The sequence below is a fragment of the Gloeophyllum trabeum genome (assembly GCF_000344685.1).
Source record: "Gloeophyllum trabeum ATCC 11539 unplaced genomic scaffold GLOTRscaffold_00018, whole genome shotgun sequence".
In the NCBI taxonomy this organism is placed as follows: Eukaryota; Fungi; Basidiomycota; class Agaricomycetes; order Gloeophyllales; family Gloeophyllaceae; genus Gloeophyllum; species Gloeophyllum trabeum.
In genome coordinates this window covers 311,984-324,280 of record NW_006920427.1, presented here as the reverse complement: position 1 = coordinate 324,280, position 12,297 = coordinate 311,984, and the positions used below count along the sequence as shown (strand labels likewise).

At 51.5% G+C, this 12,297-nt stretch overlaps 3 protein-coding genes across 3 annotated transcripts; 1 reads left to right on the top strand and 2 right to left on the bottom strand.

Annotated features, from left to right (window-relative positions):
- Nucleotides 1-4,708: 4,708 nt before the first annotated feature.
- Nucleotides 4,709-7,329, bottom strand: GLOTRDRAFT_118220 (AAAP amino acid permease; the record flags this gene model as incomplete). Its single annotated transcript, XM_007872543.1, has 12 exons — nucleotides 6,975-7,329; nucleotides 6,812-6,919; nucleotides 6,522-6,756; nucleotides 6,289-6,460; nucleotides 6,054-6,226; nucleotides 5,926-5,998; nucleotides 5,696-5,873; nucleotides 5,459-5,638; nucleotides 5,195-5,402; nucleotides 5,017-5,140; nucleotides 4,919-4,956; nucleotides 4,709-4,858 (listed from the first exon to the last, which is right to left on the bottom strand). The coding sequence occupies exons 1-12, from the start codon at nucleotides 7,298-7,300 to the stop codon at nucleotides 4,709-4,711; spliced, it is 1,965 nt and encodes a 654-aa protein (XP_007870734.1). The 5' UTR covers nucleotides 7,301-7,329.
- A 609-nt stretch (nucleotides 7,330-7,938) lies between these two features.
- On the top strand, nucleotides 7,939-9,050 carry GLOTRDRAFT_141334 (Yip1-domain-containing protein; the record flags this gene model as incomplete). Its single annotated transcript, XM_007872542.1, has 6 exons — nucleotides 7,939-7,968; nucleotides 8,024-8,060; nucleotides 8,128-8,255; nucleotides 8,310-8,666; nucleotides 8,725-8,832; nucleotides 8,895-9,050. The coding sequence occupies 6 exons, from the start codon at nucleotides 7,939-7,941 to the stop codon at nucleotides 9,048-9,050; spliced, it is 816 nt and encodes a 271-aa protein (XP_007870733.1).
- Nucleotides 9,051-9,156: 106 nt separating this feature from the next.
- GLOTRDRAFT_81967 (thaumatin-like protein) lies at nucleotides 9,157-10,477 on the bottom strand. The gene is made up of 7 exons (XM_007872541.1): nucleotides 10,327-10,477; nucleotides 10,147-10,273; nucleotides 9,992-10,090; nucleotides 9,867-9,933; nucleotides 9,721-9,813; nucleotides 9,491-9,664; nucleotides 9,157-9,436 (listed from the first exon to the last, which is right to left on the bottom strand). The coding sequence occupies exons 1-7, from the start codon at nucleotides 10,419-10,421 to the stop codon at nucleotides 9,324-9,326; spliced, it is 768 nt and encodes a 255-aa protein (XP_007870732.1). The 5' UTR covers nucleotides 10,422-10,477; the 3' UTR covers nucleotides 9,157-9,323.
- Between the last annotated feature and the right edge of the window lie 1,820 nt (nucleotides 10,478-12,297).

Sequence of the window (12,297 nt, the reverse complement as noted above, 5' to 3'; positions counted from 1 at the left end):
TAGTGCAGTTTGGCGTAGTCGGTAACGCAGTCCATATAAATCCAGGATGCCTCGGTTCAATTCGCTTGCTGGGCAAAAAGTATTTTATATCCCCAGTATTGTTTGTGTGTATAAATATGGCTAAAATGAAGGGAAAATAACTCAATCAAAACTTGTTCATTTTGCCACCCTGGCTGTCTTTGGGTGGTGGAAGACGCCGTACCCTTGGGTGGCCGCGTGCTGGCCACCCCGGCTACGGAAACACCATTAGACATAACTCATGGGTCAAAAATGCCGGGAGCCTGACACAGAATAAAATCAGACATCAAACTACCTGCCAAAAGTGGGAAATCTCCATTTTCAGATTACTTACAACATAAAATATAACCACAGAAAGCTGATAATCAACAGCAGCAGGAAAAAAGAAGCAAAGGGGGGTCCGGGGGGAAATGCAATGGCCCCCCGTAGGGGGTCTGGGGGGAACCCCCAGGCAAGGGGGGGTTGAGGGGGGACAGCATGTCCCCCCTCATAACGTGTACAAAAAACTATAATAAGTCATAAATCACGGCAAAACCCCGTAAACAAACTCATAACAAGATACCGTCGAAACCCGGCAGCACCCGTCAAGTTTGCGTCAAAATCCTGGTCAAAGTCACGTCAAAAACCCCGTTCAAATCACGTCAAAGTCACATCCAAACTGACCGGATACAGGAATAAATATTCAACACCACTTTAGTTCAACTTGGACCCCCTCAGAGAATCTGCTTCTGCACATATTTTATCATTTATTTCACCCAGCCCACTTGGACTAAACTGATAGTGCCAGTCAAAATCAATATATTAAAGCTCTTAGCATTACATATCTAAATACGTTGTGAACTCTCGACAGGCGGCACGAGCCGGAGCTTGAGTCACGTGACCTTCGTGGGGGTGGGTTGAAGGACCCGCAGCTAGCGACAGACGGCGCTTCTCGAGTATGTCACTTCCCATTGACAACAAACAGCTCGTATTTCTCTATCCCTGACTCCCACGGTTGTGGGAGGAGGATTTTGTCGAGGCAAAACGTTAGCTGAACCACTATGCTTGCTCTACCCGTGAAAGTACTAGGTCCACCGTGGGCCGCGTACGTAACCGCTCGTGCAAGAGAGCGCCGGTTCGAATCACCCTCCTCCCAGATAACGGCTCATCGCGATTCGTCGCAGTTCTTGAGATATAAAGGTGCCACGGCTATATACTGTAAGTAATCTGTGGCAGAGAATATCTGAATTCCATACTCAGTGATTTGTCAGTGCTGTACATAAGAATCTGCTCATCAGTATCCTGTCCCGGGAGTCCTTATGCCGCTACGATATAATATATTCATCCAGCGAAGCACATCACAGCATTTTCTGTGTCTTAGCTAGCGATCCAAGGCCTACCAAGGCAAAGTCAAGCTTAGACTTGTCGTTGCACGGTGGCACCAGCTACTTGCGTCAATGATGTCAGACTCCCGCTCAATGTGAAAAGGACACGTTACAGGACAGGTCTGTCCTGTTTTTCAGCCACAGCGAAATAGGACACCTCGCTTGTCCGCCGTGTGCAGTGCAGCTGCCTCAGCAGGGTTTGGAGTCTGAGCCCCAGTGGAAATCGACAATATTTTCGTGTTTTTAGATACTTTAAATATATTTGCATGTATTTGCTTCTATATTTTGGAGGCCACAGACGGCTCAATGACACTTGCATGACACACCCTTGACCTACTCTACCTGCATCAGGTGCACGTCATACGGAGATGCGACGCTGTCGAGTACGTCACGTGAGTGCATGCCTCGCGTGTCGCCTGCGTGAGCTGTTAGAGTGTCAGCCGCGGACATGCCTCCAGCGCGTTGGTGTATATTTAGCTGCAGTGATCGCAGTATGACATCACTTGCTGCTCTCTCGCAATTCATAATGTCGTCGCGTCGCAATAACAATCATCGGCGCGTTTTCCTCTTAACTATAAGGTATCCCCCCATGTCATGCTCTAAGGCATTCACCAAGATGACATGCTTTTTTCCTTAGGCTGGATTTTCGAGGCTAGCAATGAGCGAAGGCATAGGGACAGAGTGAGTAAGTGCTAGTTGTATTATGAAATTATAATATTTGACTTCAATCTCGGCACAGAAGGCAATACCGGTGGAAAGGGTGTGTAGGTACGTCCCCATTGCAACTACACCACCTGTTACGGGAGACAGTCCTCACCCGGGATTCGGGTAGGGAGGGGGGAAGGGGACTCCGGATACGAGGGGGAACTGGGGCGACACAGGGCAGGTGTGATCATCGGGGGACCGGCAGTACAGAGGTGGGAGGGTGGCTCACAATACAGACAATAACACAATAGAAAAGATAGAAAATTATAGTAATATGTGTAAAAACATCAAGGGGGGGATGTGAGGAGGCAATATATGAGGATGTCAGTGAATATCTTTAAAAGCATGACAATACATGACTGCCCGTTCTGGCACCCGGGAAGCCCATATATGCGGCGCACAATGTCTGTATATCCTCCTGCTTTTGTAGCTATTTTCGATGTATTTAGATCTATTACCTAACCTATGGCATGCCGGCTTTGACAGCTGCAAAATTTGCTAGAATACAAATCCATGTATTTAAAGTGCCACTTACTACATTCCCCTGTATTTAGAACTGTTTTTCTACCTGTTATATATAGAAACATATTTAAAAACATGAGAAAATTGTCGATTTCCACTGGGTCTGAGCACCCATTCTTTTGGACTGTCCCTCCAGGCCAGGAATGTCAACCCTCTGCCAGGTCGTAATACACCCTGTATCGTGTACACCCTGCACACGCCCACCACTGTCTTAGCAGCAACACATCTTGTGCACACAGGCAGCCACACCATGACCACCCAGGCCATCCATAATCACTGCTTTTTCACAAATCCCAAGCCAGCAAGTCACGTCAGTCACAGGCTGGAAAAACCCTTCCAAACTTCACAGGGGTTTCCAGTGCAAGTTGTGCAACTCAGGTTCTTCTTTAGACAGGGGGTTACCAAATACAATAATCCTGGTTATTTGTCATGCTATCCTAGGAATAACTACATCCAAACAGAGTAAATGCACATTCATCTAGAAATAAACAACTCAGCTCCTTCACAAGTAAAATACATGACATCAAGCCTGTAACCGCAAATCCGAGAATGCACGGCCGACTGACAGAAAGTCCACGTAGCCCTATAGCCTAGCCCTATAGCCTAGCCCTATAGCCCTGGTCCATGGCCCTCGGAGGGCTATAGGGCTATGAGGCTACGAGTCCGTAGCCCCGGGCCACGGGGCTATGAAGACAAAAGTGGACGGGCTATGGGAGTCCGTTACGTCTATGGCCCGGAGCTATGTGACAAGGCTGAAGGGTCCCGCAGTGTATATATACTGTTGCGCGAGGTGCATTCGACGCCCTCATAGACGACGTAGGGCGCTGTAGACTATTTTTACCCATACAAATTGACTGTACTGCAAGATCTATTTATGTATTGAAGGATAATGGACTCGATAAACGATACAGGATGGAATCTGGAATCTGCAGCTTGTCGCGTATGTGGCATACAGGTCTCGCACTTAGCAGAGTATTAATCGCGCACCCTAACGGGTCTACAACCGTCTGAAGTTTTCTGGATTCAACGTGCACATACGTGACAGCGGCAACACTATTAGTACTACACAACTTGTTAACTTTGAAGTGGGCGTGAGCTACTGATTGCAGTTTCATTGTTAAATGTTTTCATTGACCAGTACTATATGTATTCTATAGGTACTATGTAACATATTAACACTGTACCTACATGCGCGAGGGGGTCGAACGACGTGCAGCGCGTCGGAATGAGCATCAGTATATATACCCACCACATTCACCACTCTCGCTTATGTTCTGTGACGATCAAAGGGCTCGCTTGCGAGCGCCCGAGAGGCCCCGAGGGGGCCAGCAAGCCAGCTTGCTGTCCTACCCTAGACAAGGCTAAGAAGTTACGAAGTCTATGTAGCCCGATGACAAATGCGCTATGGGCCATGGGCTATAGGGCTACGTGGACTTTGTGTCAGCCGGCCGGGTCCTCTGGCAAATCCACCCCAGTCCCTCCAACATCCTATTTCCCAATAACAACAGCACAGTCAACTGAATGTCACATGTCACTGGGAAAAAGAAATGGGAGATCCCCCGACGACACAAGCCGGTAGTGCAGTGGCAAGGTCATCACGCCCCCGAGTTGCAAGCAGAGCTCGAGGAACAAGGGCGGCAAAAATTAGATAACCAAAAATGAGGGCGGTGCCCTCATAATAGTGGTTAAACTATTAAGAACAGATACTACACTTGATCTAAGCCAAAAGGCCAGAGTGGTAGGGAATAGGAGAGGATGGAGCGAGGTTTATATACTCCGGGAGATGCGCACGGACCAAGGGCTCTTCGCTTGTCACGACGGGCGATGATGGCATGCCACAAAGAATATACTGTGGCTTGCAATTGGCGCAGTCGACTTAGTCGAACTAGCTGCAGCAGACGCATCCGCTCAGGAAGGGATAGAATTCGCCATTTTATCTACACTACAATAGGATCCCGCGACGACGACGAAGCCTAATTATACCGAAGTAGTACATTATCAACACGACATATAGAATAACTAATCTAATGGGACCATGCAGATGCGTGATGCTCGTGAACTCATGAAAATGCGTGATATGGTAGAAAAGACTGATACGATTACAGCGAAATGATCCTGGTACCAAAGTCCGCGACAGAATGCGGAAAATCTGAGCCTGGGCAGCTCATAAACATAAGAGAGCGCGGAATATCGAGGCGGTGGGCGAGAGCGGCGACCGTTGTGGGATTAAATGGCGCCTTCACGAAGATCTGCGGAGTATCAGATACGGTCGGATTCTATATAGCGGTGCGATTTGAATCCAGACGTACCAAGTCCACAGTCATTTCCGGGAACGCTTCGTCGAGGACTGGGACACAGTTTAGTGTAAGTTGCGTGTCACACTTCCAGCGAAACGAGCTGAACTCACTCTTCCAATTTGCCTCCATCTCGCTCGGGATGCCCTCATCATCATCATAAAAATGCACGAGCTTGAGATTACTCGTCTCCTCGTTCTGTCTCACGTACAGCACCATCTGGAACAAATGGTTGATCTGCGTTGCGCGTGTCATTGGCATTCATCGGAGAATCCAATCCAAGAACCGCACCTCGTCCGTCTTACAGAGCACGCACACCGGCTGCCTCCGCATACGCATCATCACCTCCGTCAGCCTCTCCGCCCAGTCCCGCGTCCACGACCAAGTGTGCAGGATGACGTTCTGGTCGTACGCCCAGTACATCAACCTCACGAACCGCCCTTTATTCTGCGTCGCGTAGAATAGGATGATAATCGCCACCAGGTACGCCGCGAAGTACCTACATACGCTCGCTTCAGCCGCACTCCATAGGACAGGAAGAAGGAAAAGACGCACCCGAGCGTCGTCGGATCGATCGCGACATTCCCAGCAAACACCGCGGCGCATATAGCCAGCGTCACGAAGACGACGGTCAGCCCCGTCTTCGGCTGCCTGGGCAGCCTCCCGCGATTGAACTTCAACAGCAGCACTGCCAGCGGGAAGAGCGTCATCGTACTCAGCCAGACCAGCGAGAACCTAACATACATTAATGAGCACTACACGACGAGTCGCCGTTATCATAGGATGGCTCACATTTTCGATACAATAGACAGGCTAGCTCCGGCGCTGGCATATAGCGCGCCGCTGAACGCGACGAAAGCGAGGACGGCAACGTACGGCGAGCCCGTTACGGGCATCGTTTTGAGGAACGACTTCGGGAGGACGCGGTCGTGTGCGAGGCGCTCAATAAGTTCGCAAGCACTTAATATCCCTAATATATGGGATGTGAGTGCCGCAATAGGAGCAGCCAGTCTTCCTCATACCGGTGAGGACTCCTCCGCATAAGACCACAATAGCGTCGATTACCGTCCATACCCTCAGCCACTTCCCAGCCACCTACACAATGAACGAGCGTGAATACCCGGCCACGTACATGGGGGATTGGAATTACCTTCTCTGCAAGGTCGCGCAGCACATTCGCGTCGCCCTTGATCATGTCAAGAGGAACATTGGCGAGCAGGAACACCATAGTGACCGAGGACAGGAATATCGCACATAGGTGCAGGTTTCGCAGGACCAGCGGGTAGCGACCGAGCTTCACGCTCGCGATATATGCGGGCGTGCCTAGCGAGAGGGGTGAGTTTGAAGATTGCTGCTGAGGATAAGTTAGGGAAGCGCATACACACATTCGAACCCAGTTAATCCGAGCATCCCGATGCATATACCGTTGAAGATCTGGTGAACGATGCTCGCAGAAGAGCCCGCTTGCCCGGCCGCCCAGTTGTCCTTGAGCAACTGCGAGCCGTGGCGGCCCCAAGAAATAGCTGAGGCAGTCCATAGGACCAGCATTGTAACCACCTAAAGCACAACGATCGTCACTTCAACCGCGCACATACACTGTATTATAGCAGAAACCCACATGCAAGGACAAGACAGCGAAAGCAACTCTCGCGCTCTCCTTCATCCCGCTCAGACTGACAGCAGTAAAGACTATCAAAACCAAAATAGCCACCACGAACGCCGGGAACGGGAGCGTGACCTCCCCCGCTAGGTATGACGCCGCTGTAGCGGCGGACACGATTGCAGTAGAAGAGAAGTCGAGCAGCAATATAGCCGCGCCGACGAGAGCCAGTGACTTCGACGTCACGTTGAGTCTAGTAAGAGCTGCAATGTCAGTTATGCCATTCTATGCAGCGTAGATAGCCTCACAAATAAGTGTACGGTGCACCGCTTATTGGAAGGGCGGACCCAAGTTCTTCCATAATAGGTCGCCAGAGGAAGAGCATCACCGCGGCGATGAATAATGATATTGGAGAGCTGCGCAAAAGTACCAGGTTGAGCAGCCACGGCAGCAGTAGGACTTGGGACCTACTATACGCCCGATACCGCGACGATCGCAGGTAACGTATAGAATACGCTCCCGAGAACATCATTGCCCGCCAAAGCGCTAGCAGTGAACTGCCCGAGGACCTTGCCCCTTTGTCCCTTCTGCAGTGTTTCCTCCCCTTTGAGCTGCTCTTCACGAGTAAGGAAGATCGTGGAGACGGTTCCCCAGCCGGCGAACTCGAATTGGTTTGAGAGGTTGAGGAATCGGGAAGGGATGGCGGTAAGTTTAATTCCACCGCCCTCCCGAGGTCGCGTACGTTGCCTCCTTAGGACGATATCGAATTGCGCATCAGCGAAGGACGGGGGGTTCATAGGAGAGGTGGTGAAGTCGGGGGAAGTGGCTTCGCGCACGATGCCACAAAGGTTCAGCAATACAATAATTACGTTATAGAATAGTACTCACCATGGTCCTCAGCAGAGTAAGGGGGCCGCAAAGGTGGCTCTATGGCAATCCAGGGCGCGTCGGTGGCTTCATCAACGGAGCGGTTCATAGCACTGCGCGTCCTGACGCGTTTCCTGGGCGAGCTCTGCAAGCTTTGCAGCTCAAAGGGCGTCTCCTCCTTTCCGGATGCCATCGTAATAAATAAGCGTTGAACAAAGACAGGCCGATGCAAGAAGTCCTTTGATCAGCGGCAGCTGTAACCTAAACCCTCCGTGTCACGAAACTCATAAAGAACGATTGTGCTCTCATAAAGCTTGGAGAATAAGAGTAACTCCAGACCAGTAGACCAGGTATCTTGGTTACTGTTGTCGCCCGGGATGGACGCGACGAAAGGTGGGCAACGGAGACTCGGAGCAACGGACGGAAAGAAGCGGTCGATCGCAAAGCGTCGGGATTTTCCATCTTTGGGAAGGGTCACGTGGCGCTGGCAGACGCGCTAAGTGTGCCAGCTTGCTCGACGCGCAGCGTTCACCTTGCTCTTTCCTTACCCCGGTCGCCTCCTTCGATAATGGCATATGTTTCAGTAGAATCCGATGATGTACGACCCTGCGACTTATTATGCTGTGTCTCAACCGTCTCACCGTCGTCGTTAGCGCTTCGAAGAAGGTCAAGAAGGACTGCAATTCAAGTGTACGCTTCGTTATATTATAGGCGTCAAGCTCCACATTCTGCATTGCTCACAAGGCACGCGAAATAGCGTTCCTCGGTGACCAAACGGCTTCTGCACCTCAAAACGGCGGAGGCTCGCGGACTACGTCTCGAGGGCCTGCGGGCTTCTGGACAGTAGAGTACTACCAGCCTTTCTTCGACGTGGACACTCAAACTGTACGTGTATCTTTGAACACTAGTCTGGAGTGATTGTGCTGAACGTCTCATTAGGTGATCAAGCGTTGCTACACCACACTCCTGCCTACCTCCTCATCATACCTTTCAACCCACTTAACCCCTGCCGCCGATCTCTATGGTCCTTTCTGGACACTAACCACGCTCATATTCACCCTCTTCCTCTCCTCCTCTCTCGCATCATCCATCTCAGCGTACCTCTCCGACTCAAATGAGCCCGTCGATTACAACTTCGGCCTGCTGAGCATCGCGGTGACGTTAGTATACGCATATGGTTTGGCTTTGCCAGTACTACTGTGGCTCGCACTGCGGTACTTGGGTGTGGGGGAATGGAGCGTTGTGGAAGCGATCGCAGTGTGGGGCTATGGTCAATTTGTCTGGATACCGGTATCCGTAAGTAACCGTATCTGTGGGTTGAACATCTGTCCGTCTAACCAACATAGCCGCCCAGATACTATGCGTCATTCCAGTACCAATAATCCGCTGGGTCCTCGTCGGGGTCGCGTTCGGACTGTCTGGCTACTTCCTTGTTGCCAACGTGTACCCCATCCTAGCCTCCGTGCGTTTTGATACTTCATCACTTGTTTTTGATTCCGTGATAACATCCGATTAACTGAACAGGCGGAGGCAAAGGCGACTCGCCTTTTAGTCATCCTGGTAGCCCTGCTTCATGCTGGGCTTGCGCTGTCTTTCAAGGTCTTGTTCTTTAGTTACTACATCGTAAAGGAGGTAGGGCCTGCAGATCCTCTTCCGACCGATCCTGTCGGCCGTCTATGAGCATTGAATTTTATCCTCCTACTGGAATCTCCCTGTTTGTAATGATGCTCTCCCGGGTCTCACCTCGCTTTTGAAGAACAGTTCCTCATCAAATGACAGTGAAGTCTGATACGACACAAAACCCTATCATTGGTCTGAAGTACAACAGTACATGGAATTATTTCTCATTACTTCGTAACACAGACACCAAAGAAAATATCCGAGGAACTGTTTATCATCGCCCAACTCCGAGCATCATCTCCTAACCGCTGGTGAAGGAAAGCTGCGGCTCCCTTATGGGCAGAAGGTGAGGGTGTAGTCGGCCTTGAGGCCGGAGTCGCAAGTCCAGAGGGCGGTGCCGCTGCTCTCGTCGTAAGCATAGACGTAGGAGTTGGGGCAGTTGCTCTCTGCACGCTCAATTAGCAAGGACGCTCAAGTTATGCGGACGAGGAGGTACGTACTGAAGTAGTCGTAGTACTGGACGCCGGAGGCCGGGCACGTAGCGGGCGTGTTGTGCGAGCCGGAGCAGCAGTTCGCTGAGTTCGCTTGGTTGCCGTCCAGGTTGGCCTGGCAGGCGGACTTGCAGCCGACGGGGAAGCCGGAGGAGTCGAAGGGACCCTTCAGGGGGGCGGGGCCTGTCACAGATGACGTGAGTCGATGTGTTTGAATAAGGATGAGCATGATGACTTACAGTTAGGTCCGAGATCGACCGGGCAGTCGGCGACGGGGCAGCCCTTGTTGTTGGAGATCCGTGCAGGAAGGTTGTAGCCATCAACGAGGGAAACTATAAAATACTATGAGTATGTGGGGACACTTATCAAGACGACGAGACCTTACTATCGTAGAAGTCTCGGTTGCCGTCGCCCTCGAGAGTCCACTCCGCCACAGTGGCAGGAGGGACACCCTGTCGCAGTTGTGAGCGACCTGGTACTCGGTGATATAAGTACTGAGTATGAACTTACAGTGCCGGTGTGAGGGTCGCACTGGAGACCGCCGTTGCATCCACCGTCAAGGCAGGAGTTCGGGCCCGGGTTGGTGCTGAAGTCGCAGTTACGGCGAGCCTGCGCGACATCGTCTCAGTTTCAGCGTCTCCATTATCAACATCTAGGAGACTCACCCAGATACGACCGGCCTTCCAGTTGTCAGGGACGGTGAAAGTGACGTGGGTATAGGCAGCTGCTTCCCATCCGGTCTGGAAGTTGGGGACCGCGGACCCGACGTTCAAATCGGTGAACATGGCGGGCCTGCCGGCAAGGTAAGTCAATATTGCGAGGCATGGGAGCAGCAGGATACTCACCAGATAGTGAAAGGGCAGCCATTGTACACAGTGAAGGTACGCGCCGAGGCGGCGGTGAGAGCAGAGAGCGCAGCAGACGCGAGGAAAGCCTTCATGATGGTTGAGTTAACTGCAGCTGTTGCTTCAGACGAACCTGAAGGTCTCCTCGGATGGGGATAAGGTAGATCCCAACGCCTCTATTTATACATTTCCTGGCCATCTCTCAGAGCAAGGAAGTCTGCAGCGACACACGTTCAGGTCCCAGTCGGGCTCGCGACCCACACCGTCAGCTGGCCCTCGTGCGTGCCCCTTCATTATCGGGGCCGACCTACCCAGGACGCGCAGACTGCCAATTTTTTGATAGCCCTGGAAACGATGGTGAGTAGACCACAGGTGCCATGCTGTGCCATGCAGCCCACTTGTCGCGAGACAGCGATCGAGGCAACCTGATTCTGCCAAGGCGTTGAATATGACGGATGCCGCTGATGTCATGCAGGAAAGGCTGCCTGCATATAGTTTACACTCGGGGCCGACGATCAGGAAGGCAAGCCGACAACAAGACCGCTGTTGCTGAGAGCAAGGCCTGACACCCACATGATGCTAGAGTTGCATGTGGCCGTCGACAGTACGTTTGCCGGAGATTTTCTGGAAGCTAGAACGTATCACCAGTGACCCTGGAGACTTGAGGCGCTCCGACCATACTTCGATCACAAGGCTGGCCACAGCAGTATTGTGAATGTTGCTTTCGCTCTCTGAGCACAAAGGCTGCCACAGAGCGTTCAGTAGCGGCCGTCCTCATCAGATTTTCCCGTCTGCTAGATAAGGCATTGATGCGCGAAGCGAGATTGAGAGTGCAAAGGCTCCTTCCTGTTCTTCCGTCCAGGACCGTGAGTTATCTGAGGAATGTGTTGCATGTGGATCCTGATGCTACGACAGGCTACGACGGCTCATACTCGAAAGAATGTTGGGAAATTGATCTCCCGGAGCGTACCGTGAAACAAGGACCGTCACTGGTGGTCATGGAACCACCCATACTGTACTGCAGGGTCACGATACCAGACTGCGTTTCGGTGAAGCATTCAGTAGCATCCACCGCGAGGTTTTTCTCTCCGGAGGAGGAAGTATCTGGAAAGATGCGCTACAGCTCTGCGCATGCCGCTGTGTTTGGAGACCGGATCAAGGTGAACACCTGACTATGCCAATGCGTATCCTCGATCAAAATGATCTGCTGTCGCAGCCGAGCCACGCGCGCCTAATGTCACCGCGATGTTGCATGCCAGTAAAGAATGTGGCTAGGACGTTCGAGGCGTCTTGGGGAAAAAGCGTGTAGAATTCGTTCATCGTACACCATTCGTAGTTCGCACGGCGGGCAAAGCAGGTGTCCTTTTTCCGGACGGCAGGAAAAAGGACACTATGTCCTTTCACGGCGACCATCAGTGGGTCAGGAAGTAAATCTGTCACGATTGCGTCATGGTCGTGACAATGGGTCACGCAGTCTGCATTTATAATATGAAAAACCCTCGGACGCTCAGTTTTACAAAGCGAAGCATGCCATATGACCCGATAGGTGACTTTCCGTCCATATTCGGACCTTAGGCTCCCATCCGAGCCGTAACATCACACTTCGGCAGCTACCGTCTCGGACCTCCAGCAGCGTCTACTTAGGTGGCACTGGGCAGAGTACCGTACTTGCATGGTTTTTGTATCCATCAGCAAGCAAGGTGGAATGTACTCTCATATCTCCATGCTCAACACTGTAGAGCCTGCCAGAGTTGAAGTTTGTGAATATCAGATGAGATTTGAGACCTGGTAGCTACGAAGTTGCTTGCTATGCGATCTGGACGCACACCATGAATCGTCTCGAACGGTTCTCAAATACAATGGAACAGCAAGCCGAATAAGCGAGCCGCATACAGGCGTGCTTTGGTGATCTCGACTATACGATGCTGAGGCAGATATGTCGGAGCAGTCGTTTGACCGGCAAAATCAAGG

Bases quoted from the DNA above. Each gene is read 5' to 3' on its own strand.
- GLOTRDRAFT_81967 (XM_007872541.1), bottom strand. From the start codon at position 10,421: ATGAAGGCTTTCCTCGCGTCTGCTGCGCTCTCTGCTCTCACCGCCGCC. The intron at 10,274-10,326 runs GTGAGTATCCTG...CCTTGCCGGCAG, and splicing joins GGCTGCCCTTTCACTATCTG to GCCCGCCATGTTCACCGATT. The intron at 9,437-9,490 runs GTACGTACCTCC...TTGAGCGTGCAG, and splicing joins CCAGTACTACGACTACTTCA to AGAGCAACTGCCCCAACTCC.